The sequence below is a fragment of the Geospiza fortis genome, unplaced genomic scaffold, assembly GCF_000277835.1.
Source record: "Geospiza fortis unplaced genomic scaffold, GeoFor_1.0 scaffold11, whole genome shotgun sequence".
In the NCBI taxonomy this organism is placed as follows: domain Eukaryota; kingdom Metazoa; phylum Chordata; class Aves; order Passeriformes; family Thraupidae; genus Geospiza; species Geospiza fortis.
The window spans coordinates 12,102,364-12,123,643 of record NW_005054304.1 but is presented as its reverse complement, the minus strand read 5'-3'; the positions used below and the strand labels follow the sequence as shown (position 1 = coordinate 12,123,643).

At 38.6% G+C, this 21,280-nt stretch overlaps 1 protein-coding gene across 4 annotated transcripts; it reads right to left on the bottom strand.

Moving 5' to 3' along the window:
* Positions 1–488: 488 nt before the first annotated feature.
* Positions 489–20,981, bottom strand: INTS10 (integrator complex subunit 10). Of its 4 annotated transcripts, none has more exons than XM_031066506.1 (18): positions 20,963–20,981; positions 20,382–20,449; positions 19,592–19,695; positions 18,440–18,579; positions 17,865–17,946; positions 17,431–17,571; positions 16,835–17,006; positions 16,211–16,380; positions 12,559–12,692; positions 11,679–11,835; positions 10,889–10,971; positions 10,020–10,172; positions 8,771–8,879; positions 8,365–8,444; positions 7,748–7,910; positions 6,635–6,728; positions 2,701–2,778; positions 489–834 (listed from the first exon to the last, which is right to left on the bottom strand). In XM_031066506.1, the coding sequence occupies exons 2-18, from the start codon at positions 20,441–20,443 to the stop codon at positions 678–680; spliced, it is 2,079 nt and encodes a 692-aa protein (XP_030922366.1). In that variant the 5' UTR covers positions 20,444–20,449; positions 20,963–20,981; the 3' UTR covers positions 489–677. The 4 variants fall into 4 exon arrangements, with proteins under 4 accessions (XP_030922366.1, XP_030922367.1, XP_030922368.1 ...); XM_031066507.1 differs by having other exon boundaries at positions 11,679–11,832; XM_031066508.1 differs by lacking the exon at positions 2,701–2,778.
* Positions 20,982–21,280: the final 299 nt, after the last annotated feature.

Sequence of the window (21,280 nt, the reverse complement as noted above, 5' to 3'; positions counted from 1 at the left end):
TCTCTTCTATTGGCTTATTAATCAGCAGGCTGCTCCTACAGGTTTAGCAACCCATCTGTGCATGTTCGGGGCCTTTGTGTAACACACCTCTTGCATGGCCGAGGTCCGAGTTTCATGTGCTACACTCTAGGAGTGCAGAAAGGCCATTTTCTACTGACTTTGTTTTGATTGAAATTTGGTAATAGCCAAGTGATTATGCAATCCTCTTTCTACATGAATTTACTTAAGGACCTGGAACCTGAAAACCAGCAATACAGGTAGAATTCTGCAGACAAGGAAGACCTAACAGATCAATTCAATGTAAGATAACAGTTTTTGGAAATTCAGGAAATTCACTCATGCTGTGATTTCCAAGCTAGTGCTAATAAAAAACCTGAAATACCTTGCTATGTTCTCTGTGTATGTGCAAAGATAAAAAGAACTATGACACACACCTTAGTATAATGCTATGGAAAACAAACCCCAAAACAAACAGGATATTACAAAACTCTTCTTAAACAATGTTTTATTTATAAAGTTTGATCTGCTCATGTAAGAAATCAAGCAGTGCAGAACCTGTAACTTACAGGGAACTTCTTGACCCTCTGAGCAAGAGATTTTCCACTGCTATGCTGCTTGTTCATACAAAGAGCCTTCCCCTCTCTCCATAAAAGACACTGCATCAGGATCCAGTCCATTCAAGCAAGAGTCTGCAGCAGCAGTATTTTCTCATTAATGCAGAACCTGTGCAAGACCACCATGAGATTTTCCCCACAGCGCGAGACCTGGCGCTCCATGGCCAGGCGGAAGTCCTCCTTCACTCCTTTCGTTATACCCCGGGTAACTGTGTGGTGCCTTAAGCCGTGGAGGAAAGAGAAACAGACAACATCAAATCATGGTTATCTAGTGAACTACAGGCTTTTAAAAGGTACTGTGTGTCACCTACTATATATTTATGGTCCATAGTTGAGTTTATTTAATGAGAGTCAAAGAGCCTGAGCTATGCTATTTTTTAAAAATCATGTTTAGTAGGTTACAAGTCTTTCAACAGTTAAGAGCTGCAAAAAAATCTATGTTCTCACTGCTTTGACTGTGACTGCTGAAGGGGGAAATAATGTCAATCTTCTGGATAACAGGAAAATCTAGTCTCTTAACCCAGCAAGTAGAGAGTTCTCCTCGCTTGGGGAAAGGAATTTTTTTCCCTCTCTACCTTTGCTGCCTAGGCCACTTCTTCCCTGTAATCACGTCTATAAAAGGCTGGGGTTGAAAGAAGAGTGAAAAGATGAACTTGCTTTCTCTGGAGCACAGGTGCCACTATAAAGAGCAGAGGGCATCTTCTACCAATATCAAAGTGCAGGAAGGAGCTTTATAACCCTGTGGGTGCTGATAATGCTGTGGCTAGTGAAGAGCACTTCACAAAACCCAAATCATGCCAGGCTGCATCAGTAGAAGCCAGCTCTTATGAAGATACTAGACACCAGGCAAGGGGTTACATTTATTCTGAGAACAAGTTCAGGACTTATTTTCATACAGAAGAAAAGTCCAGCTACTGAGCAAGCTAAAGCAGTGCTGGCTGGGGAAACTTATGGGATATTGCTCTGTTAAAGGCCATTTTTATGAACAGTTCTTTGTCCTCATGCTGGCCTCAACACCTAAATCTTGTCCTTAAAACAATGTCCTGCAGCACCAAAGCCCTTTACTTGCACTGGTCCAGAATTGGGTAAGAGCAAGACTTTGTAACATCTACCTGCAAACCCTACTTGGGAAGGGGAGAAAAAGACATGCCCTGAAATGAGAACCTTAACACTACTGAAGGAACCAGCATAAATTAATTTAGAGACAAAAGCACAATGCTAATGCTGAGATGAGTCCTGAGTCATGGGTAAGAAGGGAATAGCTGGTCCGAACCCAGCAAGCCCACTGAAAGACAGAAAGAAAATAAAAAATAAAGGGTGAGGGCATCTGTGCCCATCCAGAGATGCTGGGAACAAGGAAGGGAAACATCTCAGAATTACCCTCACCAACAATACCACACAACTTTCATGTAAGTCTGGCATTTGAGAAGAGATTTCTCTGCCAAAACAGTAGGGATCTTTGCAACACATGGAAAAGGGAAAGCCTACTGGGCAATTCCTTGGTGAGCCATGCTAAGTGAAGCAAACCTAAACTGAAGACACTACTACTATATTCAGAGGCTATGGGATAAGTCCTGTTTTCAGTCTTGTCTTAAACATTGCTGGCAGCTGAGTGCTATGGTCAGTTACAGCCTAAAGGAGAATATGCAACCTACAGCTACTGAGCAAGCCAGCAGCACTTTAGAGGATGAGTTATAGTACAGCTGGAAAACACAAAACAGAATTCAGAACAACCTAAATGAAGAAAAGTTGCTACAAATGGATCCAGGAACCAGTATCTTGAAAATAAAGGGTTATGCTCTTGCTAATATATGATGGAACATCAGTAAAACTTTTGAGGATTTCTACATTATTGTTTAAATTCAATAGCGATTACTAAATTGAAAGGACACGGATACTGGCAACTTATGGGAAAAAGAAAAATAAATGTTATTATAGAACAACATGGTTTGCCAGGCAATGTAGGCACAAATGAAGAAACAAAAAAAAAAGATAAATATTGAGTAACAAATTGCTGAAAACCATGGGCAGTAAAACATGTTGACAAAACACAGCACACTATGAGCAGGGTTTTTCCACTTGGTACCTGTCAGCAGTCTGTATGCTGGGCTGTAGCACAGGTATGAATTCCTGCTGCAGTAACCCCATGGGAGGGCTAGAGGTCCTTTAAAAAACAGCAAATAGCAGCATTCAAACACCCACACACCAACTCCCCCTCTGGTGCAAAACAACTCTCCAAAAAAGGAGTAACAGAAAACTTGGGTGAGCTCACACCGAGCAGCCAAAGGGGTGCAGGACTCTAACAGCATCAAACATGCAAATATCTCCAGATTTCATTGCAAGGCTGTTCTATAGCTGTGGTCTAAATATATACACATATTTTTGGACAGTTACACCAGGAGAAAGGACAGCAGCAGGTGCAAAACCAATACACAGTTGTACTACGATGAACTGTCACAGCTCTTCCAAGGAAGCATGTCAGTCAGAAAAGATTTAATCAGAGGAGCACTGCAGATACCACAGCTTCCCTTCAGTACTGGCAAGAGCATGTCAGCAAACTGGGAGAGCCCAGAGCTTGGAGCCAAGGGATTGGCTGCTGAGCCCAAGCCGGGTGCATGCACAGCAGGTATCGGCCAGGTTGAGTTCATGGCGGTATTTGTTAAAGGTTGCCCAAGTATCTTCTCATTAGCCCACAGATGGACAGTTCCACCTTTACAAATCTAACTGCATATAAAAACAGCTCTTAGAGCACGGTACAATGCCGGAGCACAAATGCCCGCTCAAAGCAACCTCCTATTTATGACCAGGGCTACAGGAACTAACCACCAAAAGCTGCCTCAGCTGAAAGACTGTCTTCTCCAGGAAATTAAATTTTTATCTCTGTGTGCTATCTAGAACAAGATAATAACCTAACAGGTTCAGTCTAGAGCAATACCCCACTTCAGGGGAAGAGAAAGGAGAAATTTGGTATAGAGGAGAGTGGTTTAGCTTCTTAATCTAAGTCTCTTATGTCACCTAAATCTTAATAGGTACCTGAGAACTGAGTGCACCATTCACCCCCAGAGATGGTATGAAGGGAGCAGAGAAGCAAAACTCACACTTAGATTCCTGTAATTCTGAGGTTGGTGCCTACCTTCAGATCTCACAGGTGGGCATTTGGGTTAGCATCTCTGGTTTATTTATAGATCCAGAGCTTATAGAAATCAAATAAAGATGAGACATTTAACAGTCTAATACAGCTACAATAACCTGAAATAACATAGCCACAAAAATTATTCCATCAAATGAGATAATTTTTCAAGAGTTCTTGGCATGAGTAAGTTCAGTAATTGCAAAAATGGATATGGGAAACAGAAAATACAAAGGACCAGCAAGATGTTATTGGTCCCAGAGTGGCAGATGTTTGCAAAAGGAATTCTGTGCAATTGTGTCTTCACTACTGTTCGCAAGATCTGCAGTCAGAACTAAGCATACCCATGTGCACAGAGTAAAAATTACACTTTCAAGATACTTTGTTTCACTTCAAAGCAACTTCCTCAGTCCCCAAGGAGAGATGTGATGGGAATATGAGTAAAAGGAAGGACATAGCTTTCTGATCAAGTTTATGACATTAGGTAGGCTATGATTAGATTAATTAGAGAAAGATTTGTCAAAAACAGGAGCAAGACATTAAGCAGCAATTTCCTGCATATTGCTCTTTTCCTCTTCAGCCTCACCAGCTAACACTGCCCCTACTAACATGAATATCAGATAAACTGTGAAACTTGGCTTTTCTAGAAGGGAGTTCAAAAGCACTTAATGGTGCTGGATTCAAAGCTCATAAAACAAATCTTGTTAACACCACAAACAGAATGAGCTGGCTGTATCACCAGTTAAAACCAAAACCATGGACCTTCTCATTCCCACAGTAGATGCAAGCAAAGGGAAGTATTTTGCAGAACCTAATTATAAGTCTGTAGACTACAAAGATCTTACTTCATCTTTTGTAAAAGTACACTGCAGTTTGCTCTACTGACTTCAGAAAAATGAATATAATTTCCTATGAAGTATAAAGTACTTAGAAAAAAGTACTGTAAGAAGAATGAGGAATTCACCTGGGGAGAAAATGCCCTGTCAGTCATCAAAAAGCAGGCCTTATAAAAGACATATAATATCTGCAATACATTTCCCATCCATTAAGATGCAGGATTACTACATTTATGCTGAGAAAAGATCAGACAAAGGAACAACTGCTTTATCTTTGGCCTGTTTTGTCGAACTCAGAGTCTTTCTGAGCATGAATGAACAGCATCTGAGCTGTCCCTGCTAATTCATGGGAGGATGGTGCAGCAGCTCATCCAACCAGAACTGGTGATAGTTTTAAAAGATGTAAGCAATCTGCAGATACTGAGCCTACCAACCACTGTCCCAGGAAACAGGGCTACACTGGTTTTTTATCAAAAACCCAAGCTGGGGGAGGCTGTGAGCTAACCAGGTCAACACTGGTGGGTGACACCAGCCCTGGGCCTCACAGCCAACCCAGCTAAAAAAACATCTGCAGTACCAGGGGAGTAGACATCATCTCTGATCAGTGGCTTACGGCCTCAGCTATCCCTTCCATGGGCTCTCTGGTGAAGTGCTTCCAGCCCTACACAGCCACATGAAACGCTGTACACAGCTTTTCCAGCTGGACAGGGTATTTGACTGTTCTGGCTCAGTGAGCACAAAGAAATGGACTTCTCTTCTACAAGCCTTTTCGTCATTGAGGAAACCTCACTGATCAAAAGGAGGTCAAAGAGAGATTCTGTCCTGCTGGAAACACTTCTCCCTACCTCCTTCCTGACCAAGGGGGTCAGAACAGAAAGTAACTGTGGCCACGCCAATCAAACGGAGCCAAGAGAAACAGCGCTGAACTACTGCAATGAAATGGAGACAGCAGGTAAAAGTTACCAGATGGAGTCTTCAGTGCTAAGCCCCCTTGCTGGCACAGCTTATTACTTAACACCCTATGTGGTGCAGCATGGCCTGAAGCTTGTTTTCATACCGCTGGTTACAAGCAGTGAGATATGGCAAGGGGAAGAATTTGAAAACCTAGAGCTTGAAAAAGAAAATTCTCCATCACATAATTAAGCATTTGAATTTCTACTTTTCCTCTAATTACACCTAGTATCTCATTTTTGTGTTGGTTACATAGATCTCTGGAAAATCTATTTACTAGTTAAAATTTGGATCCCATTGTCTGATGTTAGGCTCTCATCTTGAAAACTTCAGCCTATTTCTGGTTAGTGAATAGCCAGAATACACTGACCCTAAGTGGAATTTCAACAAATTTTAAGCAGTCCCCCTTTTAGGAAGGAAAATACTACAAGTTCTCATAAACAACCAGGATATTCCAAAACATTATGCCACTAAAATCCTGCAGCAGATAGTTTTGAGTCAAAACTGAACAAGTAAAAACACCTAGGAAGTTAATCCAAATTATTAATTTACTTCAGCATCTTGTAATAAGCTAAGCAGAATAAGATGACCTGCTAATTCTAACAGAAAGATTACTGGAGTGTAGCTGGAATGTAATTGAATTTGTATTTTTACTGAAAGTTTTCATCATTCAGTGGTCTTTCATGAATTTTGTTTACAAAAATAAGCAAAATAGTGCTTTCTGCTCAGCATTACTCTTCAGCAAAATTAATAACAACACCTTGCACTCATGCCTAATTACTTGAAGAATTCCTGCAAAGTGCAAGTGTCTACTTGAAAGAGCACAACTGTAATCACTTTAATATCAATCACTCTAAAGCAAATGCCACACTCAGAAATAAAGTCCTGTAAAAACAGGAATTAAAGCTGAAGAACGCCCCCCAAAAGAATACATAGATCAGTAGGAGTCAGAAAAAGAAACTCACGGCCTTGTTTGAACTCATTAAATTTAAGCTCAAAGACATGACAAACTATCCAGAAGATAACATGAAAGCAAAGACAACCAGAACATACTCCCTTTTTTTTTTTGCCAAAGAAAACAGTAAATGCTTTTTTATCCTTACTTGATCAACATTGCTTGATTTGGCAGGAGTTCCAGATGAATTTTCCCTCCTTCCTGTGTTCTTAAATAAGCAAATTCCTCCAACATATCAATATCTGAAGAAAACGTTAAAGATTTGAGTAGGGAAACAATGATTGAGAACATTCTTTCTTATGCCTCCCATCTGAAGCCACATTGCTGAAAGGAGAGTCAAACTAAAAAGCTATTGAAGTGTCTCATTATTAAAAGTGATAGAGAAGATCACAGCATGTATTCCTAATCCTCCACAAACTGATGAGAAATGGCTTTTCAAAGTGAAGAACACATCCGTTAGTTTCTTTATTTCTTCTTATGTAGTCAGAGGTAAAGAAGGCTGATCTCAAAATTCCCTGGGTTTCACTTCCTTTTCCTGCACTCCAGGTTATGAAAGCAGTGCAAACTGAGGCTGCATCTGAAGCAAGTGCCACCACAGTGGCACATTATCACCCTTTTTAGTTTTCTACTTTGATCCCTTATTTAGCTGCTTGTTTTGTGTGGGTTTTTTTTCCCTTTCCGTTAACACCACAGCTTATTTAGTTGTCACAGACAGGAGTTAGACCTCCCCTGCTTCCTGAGGCCCATGGCTGGATGTCTATTTAGGTTAAACATGAAACTGTCCATTTGTGTGTACGATGATCAAAATTTATGTCAGATATCTGAATAGATAAATCAGACATGCTTTGCATGATCTTTCACATAGCTCATTATCTTACTCAACCCAAACATGTTACCCGCAGAAAGCATTTCACAAACAAGAGCCAAAATCATTCAGCTCTGCAGCACAGGTACCACTTTGTCTTTTTTGTTAACAGCCTTGTACATAATGCCCTGTATTCCTTAATGAAGAGATTGCTGTCACTTGCATGAGCAGCCTGAGCTCCTGCTGTTTTCCTGAGTATTTAAGGGTACTCTCAAGTGCCAGGGCACAGGAGGCATATTTACAGTCCATTGTGTACTGAGCCTACTACAAGAGGTTTTCTTGGAATGAAAATAAATACAGAATATGTTTCAGAGAAAGAGCTGCTGTGGAAACTAACAGCTTTTTCAACACTACAGCACAGGATGTGAAAGACATTCTTGGTTAGAGAAAGGATACTTGTGACATAGTTGAAAAAATTCTCATACTGGAAGTTTCCTTGCTGGCAGATTTTGTTGATGGCTTTCAGGAACAAGTTCTCACCCCTCGGCCACTCATGCTGAAGCAGAACAACTACATGGCCCAGGGCCATATCATCTCTGCTGTCTGTGAAAGCTCTGAGCTTCAGGGAAAAAAATTACATCAGATAATCAGGAAATACATCTTGCTTTCAAAAACACACAGGATTTATCTCACCTAGATCTGTGCAAATACAGAAGTTCTTTAAAGGATATATTAAGGCAGAATGAAATACACTTCTAAAGTAAGTTAAAAATTTCCAGCTAAAATACCAAATCCTCTCCCACTGATTATAAAAGAAGTCTAAACAGAGACAAAAATTTTGAGATCTGTTCTATCTTCTCTGCTCAAAACTAAAACAAATAGAGAAAAAAAAAAAGAGAGAACAAACCCTCCTCCATCAAAACTCCACTCCCCTCTCCAAAAGAAGACCCTCCCCATACCCACCTAGGTAAGAAGGACTGAGGCACAGCCCTGGGATATGGCCATGTAGTGTCAGGATACATAAACTAGGCCTTAAGGACAAGAAAGCTCCAATTACCTTGGAGCTATCTTACCTTGAAACAAGCTAACAACAGATGAAGGCAGTAAGGCATGATAGCTCTACTGGTACAGGGCCAAAGCTTCAAATCAGACCCTGCAACAGAACATTCTTTAGGGATCTTACAACAGGTAGCTTGAAAGAAATTGGAATGGAGCAAAACAAATCCAAAATTACCACATCTCAGGTAGGGAGGAAAGCTTTAAATGTAAATTATGACTGATTCAAAATGTGAAGTGAAACATTTAAATTTTTTTTCTTCACTTCTCTTTTCCTGTGGTAGGACTTTGCCACCAATATACTCTAAAAGGTACAAGCAAGAAAACCTCAAAACAAAACCAAGAGGAAATAAAAAACTTCCTCCCTTTTTGTAATACAAAAATTCAGCTAACACTGAGTTTAGGGTAATAGCAACTCCATACCTTTCCTGAATTTTGACTTGACTTTAGGTTGCTCCTCTTGTACTTTACCTCCTTCTTGAATTGGAAGTAAAATACAGCACATGAGGTCAAGCACTTTTTCGCACATTTGCTGTAAAAGAAGGGACATGATAATGCTAAATTTAAATTCAAGTTCTTAAATATTCCAATATGTTAATAATGATAAAAAATTTCAGACACCACAAAAGGACAAAACAATCACAAAATTCTTTGCCAGAACTTGAGTTGACTTAATACACAGTACAGTCTGGCTAAGCAAAAAGACTTAGCTGTCACTAAATAACCTCTGAGAGCCTACATACATCATTTTAATTGTGAAAAAATTGTATTGGCATTCTTCATTTCAAGAGGATAAGATCAATAAAACTGCAATCAAAAATTATTTTGTTTTGAAGGTAAGTTTTTTAATGAATTATTAAAAGAGTTTCGTAAAATTAATTTTGTTCACGGTAAAAATAGAAAGGAAAATGGCAATCTGACAACATGATGGAAATTCAATAAATTTTTAATGCTATTTCCTAGCAAGGAGTCGGTGGGAATATATGATCACATTTCCAGTGGAAAAGTATTAAAGTGGAAGGGACAAAAGCACTTGTCCAGCAGTACCAGGATGAGGTAGATCCTAAGAGACAGAGCCTTTCTTGTCAGTGCTGACTCTGACTGACCTCAGACCATCACGCACTCCTGCAATATTAAAAATTGCAAACAAAACATCTATTGCAAAAGTAGAGCAAGTTCAGAGGTCAGGCCAGACAATATTGTTCTGGTGTCTCTTATATCATCAGTTAATAACTAACTCTCTTTTAAGATGATCACAGAAGTTCCTTTATTTTTTCTTTTGCCTGCCACATGAAGCCTGTACCTAAAAGAATTCCCCTTCAGTTTAAGGAACTAATTCAGTAAAGTCAAGGAATTCAAATTAAGGATACATTTACAGACAACTCAAACACATGTAGCCACAAAAAATCATAACTCAATCCCCAATTGAGTTAACCCCCAATCTTCACTATCAAAAAGACTATACACATATATATGAAGAGTTGCTAATGGACAGTCAGTTCATGTGGCACAAAGTATAATTCTCCCTGTAAAGCATGGATTTTTCAGTAGACCCTGGCTTATGTTTGATATGCTGCTGAAAGCAGGCTCACAGGAAAATTCTAAGGGAAAAGAGAAATGGGAAGCACAGGGCCAACTGCTGAAGGCCCAGGGTGTGGAATGCTGTACGTACCCGATATTCTCCAAGGGCAAAGTGGCACGATGCTAACTGGATCAGTGCTCTCTGATTTTCTAAAGATCCTTGTCCTGTAATTTGCTGGGGAGAATGAGAGCCCTGAAGAGCTGCCAAGTGATGTAGGCTGCTAATTGCTTTTTTGTACTGCCCCTTTGAAAAAGAATATTAAAAAAAAACTGTTAGGGTCTTTTCTATACAATAAGTAGAGAGATAGAGAAAAAATTCTCTTACAGAAAGCTTTCAAAATGGTGTGTGTCCAAGTAACAATCCTTCAAATTTTAATCGAAACTAATAATCTCCAGTGATGAGTTGTGTACAAAAGACTGTGTGTGGGTCAATCATTTACAAGGCAGTCAGAAGACAAACAAAATTTTCCTTTAAAAATTTACAGTTCACAAAATCATATTTGTAACTGAATCAAATAATTATATTCTTGAATTAATCATTACTATATTTAGACTTATAAAGTTTGAAATAGCTCTTGTTCAGGCACAAGTAGAGGCAAAAATAAAAGACTCACAAAGGAAAAATAAAGAACAAGCTTTCTTCTGTAGATGGTATTGGAATGAGCACAGTCAGCCTAATTTTTGTATAAATGTTTTTCCACATGCCAAAATTAGCTGGACTCAAACAACAGCTACTGGGACAGGAACATACAAAGCAGGGTACCAAGCTTGTGGTGCAAACAGTATAGCTCTATCACCAGAAGAGTCTTACTTTAAGGGATAAAATCAGTAGACACTATAAGCAGTCAAACTGGCTAATCAGAATTACTATTTACAAGAAAGAAGTGAATTGCTATTTACTAGAAGGAAGAGTAACACAAAGATGGTGTTTTTCCTAGTTTATAGCGTATTTTTTTTTACCTGGTAGATGATCATGTCTGTAAGAAAGATTCTTAACCAAAGCCAGGTTTCTGTCTTCCATGACAAACAAATTCTGGTGAACTCTGTGTTACGTGATTAGAGAAGAAAAAGCAAAAGAGAACATGAAACATTTCACAGCTTTGAGTTAAACATCAATAATTAATATATATATATATGTATATATATATACACATATATACATACATACACACACACACATATATATACACACATATTAAAAAAAAAGCTAAATTGAAAAATGGAAAAATGGCGCCAAAAGAGTAAGAGGATGAAATCCTTCATATATAGGATACTCTTTTCCTATGCACTCATTTTTTGATTACGCTTCTCTTCACCGTGTCCAAGAAACCTAAAAGCAGCTAGGTGGTACTGTTTGCCTGCTTTTTAGGAGAGAAATTTTTTTCAAGATTATCACACCAGTTATTACCAGAAAGGGAGACACAGTAAAAACACATGTTCTTAATCATGAACTAAAGCAGCACATCCCCACTGAGCACCATCAGCCCTACTACTGACCAACCGCTCCAAGAGAAGTAGGGGTGAATAAGCAAAGATACATCAAGAATGAAACACAATACAGCAACAAAATATTCAGAAATGCAACAACTGATAAAGCTTCTTACTGGAACTTCTATCAGAAGTACTCAGGACACAAAGCAATTTCGATTTTAAGGATTCATAATGGCAGGAATTCCATTTTAACAATAAAAAAGTGATTTCTACACAGAGCAATGAAGTCTAAATGCAATTCTAAATGCAGTTACCTTACCTTTGTCAAGTGATTCCAGAGAATAAAGCAGCTCCCAGCTCTCTCTTGCCAGTTTGAAACTCTCTAACACTTCAATAGAATTTGCAAGATCAGCCTTATTTACTGTAATATGGCGACTTCTTGCCTTCCCAGAAGGATCTTCATCATCTGAGCTCTGCTTAGAAGTCAGTATAAAACACAAAGATGAACTTCTTAATTTATACTTTCTTCAGGAGTTCCACTGAACACAAGAAAACAGTTATGTATAGAGATGCCACAGTCCTAGTTTAAGTGGCTTTAAGTGATTTTTCACTTAGCTTGTTTTAAGGTTAGATCCATCTGGTTTGCTACCAAGAACACAGTGGCAGAGTGTGATGAGCAGTATCCCAAACAAATTTATTCTGTTTACCACCACTGAGCTTCAGCCAGATTATCTGTTGAAGTACATACACACTTCACATGTTATGACTCAATTTAAGCCTACAGTGGCATAATGCAAAGGAAATCCTTGTATTCTCTTTATAGCAGAGAAATTCTATAAAATAGTCATTTTCTACCATTAAAGCAATAGATATATTGACAGTTCCAATCATGAAAAGTCAATTACTTTGGAAGTTTACCTGTAGAATATCTGACTGCTATAGCTACTTTTTAAAGTGCCTCTGCTGAACTCCTTTAAAAGTTAAAGCATTCACAGCAGAACATGTGTCTACAGCAATTGCTGCAAAAATGCTTTCATTCTTGCTGGCTTTAGAAAAAAAATGTTCGAAAATTGTGTTCATAAACAGCTAATTTAGGGTATCTCTAAAAATGTCTTTTACATCTATGTCAAAACCACTGTTGTTTAAATTCCAGTAGCAATGCCATTCTTGTTACGAATTAAAAAGTCTACAAAACTTACCATTGTTTTTTCTCTTCCTTCAGCAAGTTTCCTTTTTTTGTGTATGTGTTTGTTACGATCGATATCTGTATCACCATAGATGTTGGGTACATCCTCGAGAAGCACCAGTGGAGTTTGGTTTGGAGCATTTGGACCTGGATTCAAAGATAAATTAATTCACAATTGTCCTAAACTGATCTGAAAAGTCTTATGCCTACAGCAAGCTGGGGTTTTTTTTCCTTCACAAGTAATGACTATAATGCTACAGAAAACAATCTTAAATTAAGTCACTTTAATTGCTTAAACTATTCTGGTAAAGCTGTGGTTTCCTCAACACAGCCATACAGTGAAGGTCAGAGTGCATTTAGCAAACATCACCAGAGTGTGATTGAGAGCTTCAGAGTCTCTTTCTTCTGGAGCAGGCACAAAATATACTCAGGCAGCAGGTGTTCTCTGATTAAGCATTATTTGCTTTAAATAAGTACAATTATTCAACAGATGAACTCTGAAGCACAAATGGCTCTGAAGTTAACAGCCACAAATACGGCAAAGCACAACAATATTCTCAAAATATTTCTTATGAAAAACCAAACCAATATGCTGACAGACACCCACCCCACAAAGAAGTTTGTGTATTTTATGACAAGATTTCCCAAGTAGGATCACTCAGTGTCAGCTTTGTCCCCACCAATTTTAGTAAACAGAATTAAACTTTTCGTTGACTGCCAGAGCTCATCTTCACTCCCAAAAATTAGAAAAGCCTCATCGTGAAACATAGAAAACATTTTCTACTTTCACTGTTGTCACAGAACATCCAGCAGGATCTGGTACCTATTATTTCACACCCCAGCGCTTAAGTTTCACTAGACATAAAATAGGAACAACACTTCTTAATCTCAAACAACATTGATAAGTGATCACTAGGGAGACAGCTTTCCTTCCAAAACCATTTTTTCCTTCTGCACAATCAAGCTGCATATACATGTGCAAAGTTCAGTCAAAGAGAAATGTAAAGGAAGGAGGAATCCTTTAATTTGTTTTCTCTTTCTGAAATCTCTGTCATGTAAGACAGAGTACTGCAAACAAGTATTTTCAGTTTGTGCATTTCTTCTATTTGCAGAAAGATGAGGCTAAGCTCTCATTTGTAACTGCAAAGAATTAATTAGAGAATTTAGTAGATGATTCATTTTATCTCTTGACATAAAAAAAACTTCTACTAAGCTTTTCCCATCTACTCAAAAGTGATGTGTAAGGAGTTCGCTACAATAAGAGCTCCTCTTAGAAGAAACAACCAATTTGCTCTACCTAACAAAATACAGGTCAATAAATACAACCACAATAACCAGGTCAATAATTACCACCACTGAAATTGCACCTACAGCACACTGCGATCACCTCTCCTGTACCATCATGTATTCCACTAGGTCAGAATCTCACGGGTGAAAACTGAAAATAGAGCTAAGACATAACACAGAAGATTCTTATCTGTTTCTCATGGATGCAAAGTACCACAACTGGGATGCTGGAAGAGTTTCACCACTAGAATCTCAAAAGCTGCCTAGTTCTAACACCTGAGAAGAAAAAAAACTGAGGTTTTCTTTTACTCATACTGACTCAAATTAATGCCAGCTAAGTGCTTTGCTTTCCAAACAAATGTTCTCCTCCCAGTACCAGAAGTGCACTGCAGTCTTTATTCCAAAACCTCCAGTCCTAAAACAAAAGAAAATCCACCGTCCCACTTGACTGGGGCTGCAGACCTTCTCTTACAGTACTGAAAGTTACACAGGCATACAAAAAGCAGCATTGTGTTTTTCTGTCTGAGCTCTAGAATCAAAGCTTACAGAGTTTTTCATTGTTTTCTAGCAGAGAGTGTTATAAACAAACCCCCAAAAGCATCAGCCCAAACAGTAACTCCTGCCAAGCCTGGAGGCAGCCTCAAAGTTATGAGAGGTGTGAATTGCCTCATTCATTTCTCAAGTCTCCAGCAAAGCAGATACAAATTATGTGAGAGAAATGCATTGAAAAGTTTTCCCTCAAGAGGCCTCTTGTAAATCCACGCAACATGAGAAGAGAGTCACAGATCTAATCTTCACAGAGGACGAGACAGAGTTTTTCTCAAAGATCATGCTTCCAAAATATGTAGGATTCTACACTTCTACTGTAAGCCCTCCAGAGAGAAGGAGAAAAAATTCTAATGATAGAAAAGATATGAAGGGCACTGAATACCACTGGACTTCAATGCTGAAGCAGAAATGAGTAAAAGATGTCTTGGAAATATGGTCCTGATATCAGAAAATGACCGAGTGTACCAGAAAAGTTGCACAAAAGTCACATTCTGTGACTTTAGTATGTATTCTTTTTCTGGTGGTTCAGTCAGAAAAGGTGAGCTTTGAAATACTCAATTGCACAACTTAGAAAGTAACATTTTCCCTACCTCTTTACTTTCTTTCTTCTTTAACTGGAATCAAGCAGCTAAAACTACATGCACACCTGAAGTATCTTCCTGCCCACCATAACCCTTCTTTCTTCTGGACAGAACAAAAACTCGATTCATTAGTTAATTAGCTCCTGTGTTTGTTAAAATGACTATGTGGCATCCCAGTTGCCATGTCATTTGTCCTCTGAGCTTAGCTATCTACCGACATTGTCCAGCTGATCATCCAACATATTGTACAGTTGTTTAAAACCCATCATTTGTATTGACTACTTCCTTACTCAAATGATCGTTTGCTCCATGCAGAAAAATGTGATGAAACTTACGATCACAACACACAGAATTAAAACTGTAATTTTAACATGAATCAATAATTGCAGTATTAATTAGTACTAATTACCTATGGTGACAATTGTTATTGTTGCAAGGAATTTCCTATCACATAACTAAGAGCTGAAATTTCCTCTTTGTGTTGCTGTTTATTTCAGTAAGTTCTAAAACAAAATGGAGCTTAGAAAAACTTCCCTCAGCTTCTGGGCCACCCCTGAAAAGTCCAATCAATCCCAAAAGATGCAATCCAAGCAATCTAGCATGTCTGAAATGCACATGCGAGTGGGTAGGAAAATGCACAGGTGACACATATATGTTAAACATTCAATTTACTAATTAAATACTGACTTGGAGTAATGTGCAAAACACACCTCAAAGATTATGCTTAAGCTATATAAAGAAAGACAAGTAGGAAGCTTGTGAATGTCAGGAAATCTTTTCCTATTCAGTTTTATTTACTTAATTACAAATTTGTGTGTTTCCAGTGCAAAAATAGTTTCACTTATTTTGACTGAAGGAAAGCAGGACAATGTCAGCTTCAAAGAAACAAAATCAGAGGAGGAATGAAACAAACACAATGCTCATAGAAGAGTAGGAATCAACCCTAGGGATGTTTCCCATAACATTTGGTCTGTTACTTTTCTCCTTGCTAGACAATCAACTGCTGCTGGCCAAAGTTGAAACCACAATGCTAAGCTAGATTGATCTTTGGTCTGATCCACTACACATTTGTTATGAACTACTGTTGGCAAGATTAATGGCTTGGGAGAATTATAACAGGTCATAACAACACGTAAATGTTGTTTTGTGAGATGACAGCTTCAAAAGACTAATGAGAGAATATCTTTAAGACATTAGCAATGAACCCACGAAGGGCTCATTACAAAAGTTGAAACATTAGAAACTAACCTTGAAAGAGCGATGGCTGGATGTTGCTGACATACTGAAAAGCATTTTTAAAGAAGACCAACATCGTGGAATACACTACTTGATTCTTGTATTTAATGTGGGCTTCACTATCAAAGTTACTGATATATCTGCAGAGATCTTTCATTCGATGCAGAATGTCACCGTAACTCCTGAGGGGAAGACAGAGAACAAGAATTCAGGATGTTACACAGACTCTGAAACTAAAGAAAAGAATGCATAGTGAGTATGAAAATCTCAATGTTTCTGCTGAGGATATCCCCCAGCATCAAGTCAGTGGAGCCTGGGAATAAATGCTAGTGAAATTTCACAAAACATTTACCATGCTTCTCTTTACTGTAGCACATAGGGAAGGTTACCCCACAGCAATATAGTGCTTATGCATGACTTTCATCACCAAAAGTTGATTTTAGAGACTAATTTGAAAGTGCTCTCTAGAGCCCCATTTTTGCTTTACATTGTACAGTCTTGAAAGAAAAGCTACTGTGAACTTACCAAAACTGTTTTTGCCTTAAAACTGTTCTTCAGTGAGAATTGTTCTTGTTAAGAATCAAAAAGCCAAATTCTCCATGAGGGGAAACACCCAGCAAAGTAGAGCATTCTTACCTTCTTCCCTTATCCATCTGCCACTCGCACCTCATTCCCACCACAGACAGTATTTTAAACAGCCTCTCCCAAGGATCTGTGATCTGGGATGATTTCTCTGTTAGCCCATCTATTACGTATTTCTGAGAGCTGCGCTTGCTTGGAGACATAATATCAGAGGAATCTTGTGAACCTAGGAAAACCAGCACATTTTTCTCTTCATAAAGAAATCAAACAAACTGATGCATTTTCAAGAAGAAGATATGTAAAAATTATGTTGGAGCTTTCAGAGTAAGCATTCTTTACACAGAAGTCTAACAGGGAGCAGCAGGCATTTCTGCCTCTTTGTACAAGAGAGCTGATAGGCCACATAAGGACATCTTAGACATTCTGTCCCACCCCTCATATGCTGAAGCATCATGAGCATCATGACTAAGTAGCTGAAGCACCATCTTGGTATTCTGGAATCAAAGAACTAAGAAACACTAAATACTACTATCATTGGTATCCTTGTCCGTGGGATACATTAACATAAAAACAATGCATTTTTTATTTATAGACATCAGTGATACTAAGACATATTCTAAAAAAGCTTGATTTTGTAAAAATATTCTTACCTTGATATTGACTTTCTGTCTGCGTAGATCTAGTTACATAATTAATATAAAATTCTGCTGCTTTATTCAGATATTTATATAACAAGCTGGCAGGAAGTCGTACATCAGGGTTGTTAATTATCAGAGGAAGAACATCACAAACTAAAATAGAAAACAACCAAAAAAATCCTTCAGGTTTGTGGAGTTTTTTGTTCTATTTCTCCTAAGTAAGGTTTCTCCATCAGCAATGGGATGACCATACACCACAAAGAACCTCACATGAATGGCTCTAGGACCAATTTGTACCAAATCGCCAGCCTGGATTAACATGGCCTGAGCCTCTTCTGACTATAGCAGTTTTCTAATCAGAGTGTCATGAAAGAAGTTTACTGACCTCAGAACATTGCCATACTAAAAAGTTGCATTGTAAAACAAGTACATTTGTATTTTCTTACCAAATAATTTTCTAAAGCAATTCACTGGAGATTCTTGGTCTTCAATACTTTCAGCATCTAATAATGTTTCTCCAAGGCCTACCTGCGTGAGCAGAGGTGACAATCAAACACTGGACCAGTGGTTTCAGAAACTTTTTGAACTGCAATTTAGTGGGGTTGGACAGTAATTCAGTAACAATTCTATGGCAACAGCATGTGTAAGTCTCCAAATATACAGTTAAACTATCCACACATAATAGTAGGTGAAAAGCAATGTCAGAAGATAGCAAAACCAGACCAAGAGAAAAACTGTGCATGAAACTGTTTCAGTAAAAAGATACACAGACAGGTGAAAGCGATATATGGCTGATATTCTTTCATTTACAAAACAAACTATTGTTTTATTTGCTTCCATTTGTATCCTGCCCAATCCCTTCCTGATGGTAACCTCAAGATACAGCAGTCTGAACTATATGTCACAATTAAACATAAATAAAAAGACCCACCCTCTCATTAAGGAAAACACATTTCAGCAGAACCTCAAAAAACTGAGTGCCAATATCCTTAATAATTACTATGAGTTCCTCTTCTCTTACCCCATGTTGCACCACGGTCTCCGGGAAACGCCGCAGAAGGAGAAGGAGCATTTCTGCCCTCTCTAGTGTGTTAAAGCACTGCTCTGTTGCCTTCAGGAGCATTTCACACTGCACCCGACCAGGAAGGGTCTCAAATAATCCTAAAAAAAAAAAAGAAAACATTTAACTTGTTGTGTCTGAATTGTAAAGATGACAATATGACAAATAATTGTAAATATGACAAAGCATAAAAGCCAATCGACATCACTCTGCTTTGTGGAATAAAAAGGGATTTCCTTATGCTTTTTCTGCTTTTAACACACATACCTGAAAAAAAGTCTGTTTCTTTCAGAGAAGACCAAATAAATATTTATGTGTAATAGTGTTTATTTGGGTGCAAGGAACTTGAATTGACAGGTAAGACTACTAGTAAGTGGAATACTCTAAATCCCAAAACTTCAGTATTTGACATTTCAAGATGCTTTCTCAAAACTGTTAATTTATTTTTTTACTTACATGCTACTTCTACAATTAATACTTTCATTACTAAAATGTAGGGTTTTTTCAATTTAAACATCCAGTGAGACACTAAAAAGAAACTCACATATTCTCCCATGTGTTTTATGTATTTGCTCTAAAAAATAAATACACCCTATGAAAAATCAAATGTTTTCATAACTGGAATAGTCTTAGAGCTTCTGAAGCACGTATTCAAACAGCAGATTATAGTTCCTCAGGTGTAAATCCTGCTTTCAAAATTGCCTGTGGTTGCCAGCAGTGAATGCCAAACCCTTCTGGACACCATTCATTTTTATATCCCTCCCTACATCAACAAGAATTCACTCCATTTTTACAACCATACACTGCTCTCTGCAATCTGTGCAATGATGATTTTTAAGTCCCATTCCACTTATTCAATTGCTCTTCTATGTGCTTCTTGTTCTGGCAGAGTAAGCATACCCTTATCAGAGACAAAGCAATGGGAATCAGCTTGTCATGTCCCTTTGTTTTCCTAAGCCTAACACACCAAATAAAGTCTGTATGAATGAACTGAGGGGAAAAAAACAAACCCTGCAGTCCACAGGCAAAGTTAGAAAAACTGACATTTACTTGTCAAACTAGATAAATAATCAGAGGGCTCATCTTTAGATTACTTCAGGATAGAATCTTTACCTCTTAAAAACTGTGTCTGCTTGTCCTGGGAGTCATTCCTTAATGCTGATGTAATAACGCTGATCTCCCTCCATACAGCAGGTTGGTCTGGAAAATTGACAAACCTGTAACAAAGTTTAAGGAATGTACAGTGATCTCAAAATCTGTCTCAAAGACAAAGCCTTCCCAAAAAAGTATGTGTTTGGGCAAAACAGAAAATAAAACATTCCTTTGTTTATTTTTAATTAATTAGACCTTTTGTGCTTAATTTATGCACACAGATTTTCAAAAACTCTACATTTATATTTTTGAAAATCCTGACATTTATCTGTCCACAGAAGGGCAGCGCAGCTGGTGAAGGGTCTGGAGCACAAGTTCTGTGAGGAGTGGTTGAGGGAGCTGGGGTTGTTTATCCTGGAGAAAAGGAGGCTCAAGAGAGTCCTTATTATTCCCTACAAGTTCTTGAAAGGAGGCTGTAGCCAGGTGGGGTCAGTCTCTTCTCCCAGGCAACCAGTAACAGGAAAAGAGGACAGGGTCTTAAGATGCCAGGGAAGGTTTAGGTTGGATATTAGGAGGAATTTCTTCACAGAAATGGTAATTAGAATTGGACTGGGCTGCCCAGGGAGGTGGTGGAGTCACCCTCCCCAAGGTGTCTGAGGAAAGACTGGATGTGGCACATGGTGCCATAGTCTAGTTGACAAGGTGGTGTTTAGTCATAGTCTGGACTCAATCATCTCAGAGGTCTTTCCCAAACTGATTCCATGAATGGAGCACCTGGGATAAAGGCAGAGTTCCAGCTCTGATTACTTACATGTCGTAGAGCAGCCTGCCTGCAGACGCTGTCCTTTCAGCATTCTTCTCAATAGTGTACATCTCATACTGCAGCATGCAAGAACACATCAGCTTTCCCAAATACATTTATCAATCACATCAGTCCCTCCAATCTAAAACACTGCCCTCGATTTGCCACTGCAGCATGCAAGAATGCAACATCAGCTTTCCCAAACACATTTATAAATCACATCAGTCCCTCCACTCTAAAAAACTGTCCTCGATTTGCCACTGCAGTCTGCAAAATAGAAAATAAAAAGGACTGCAACACTTGCTGGAGAAATTAGAAGGTGCACTAGACTATTTAATCACACGTTAATTTAGGCATAAAATTCTGCTTGACAATATACTTAGTATTATTAACACTAACAATCTTCTAGCATCTAAAGGAGGTCAACAGAGAATTCAGAGAAGGACTCTTCATCAGGAAGTGCTAGGACAAGAAGTAATGGGTACAAACTGAAAGAGGGGAACTTTATATTATATATAATGCCGAAATTCTCGAGTGTGAGAGTGGTGAGACACAGGAATAGCTGCCCGGAGAAGCCGTGCTTGCCCTACCTCTGGAAGTGTTCAAGCCCAGGCTGGATGGAGCTTGGAGCAACCTAGTCTAGTGGGAGGTGGCCCTGCCCATGGAAAGGGGATTGGACCAGATGATCTTTCAACCAGCCCTTAACACTCCATGGCTCTGCGAACACGCCGGCTTCATTTTTACACAACTGAAAACTTGGAATTCAAAGAGTCCTTTGACCAGGGTTTGAACCCAGTCAAATGCAATGCAAAGCCCCCAAGATTCCACAAAAGCCATAATAAGGAGAGATACTTTAACAGTAGTAGCAGTAAAGGGTTTTCTTTTGTTTTTTAACCGCGAAGTCACCG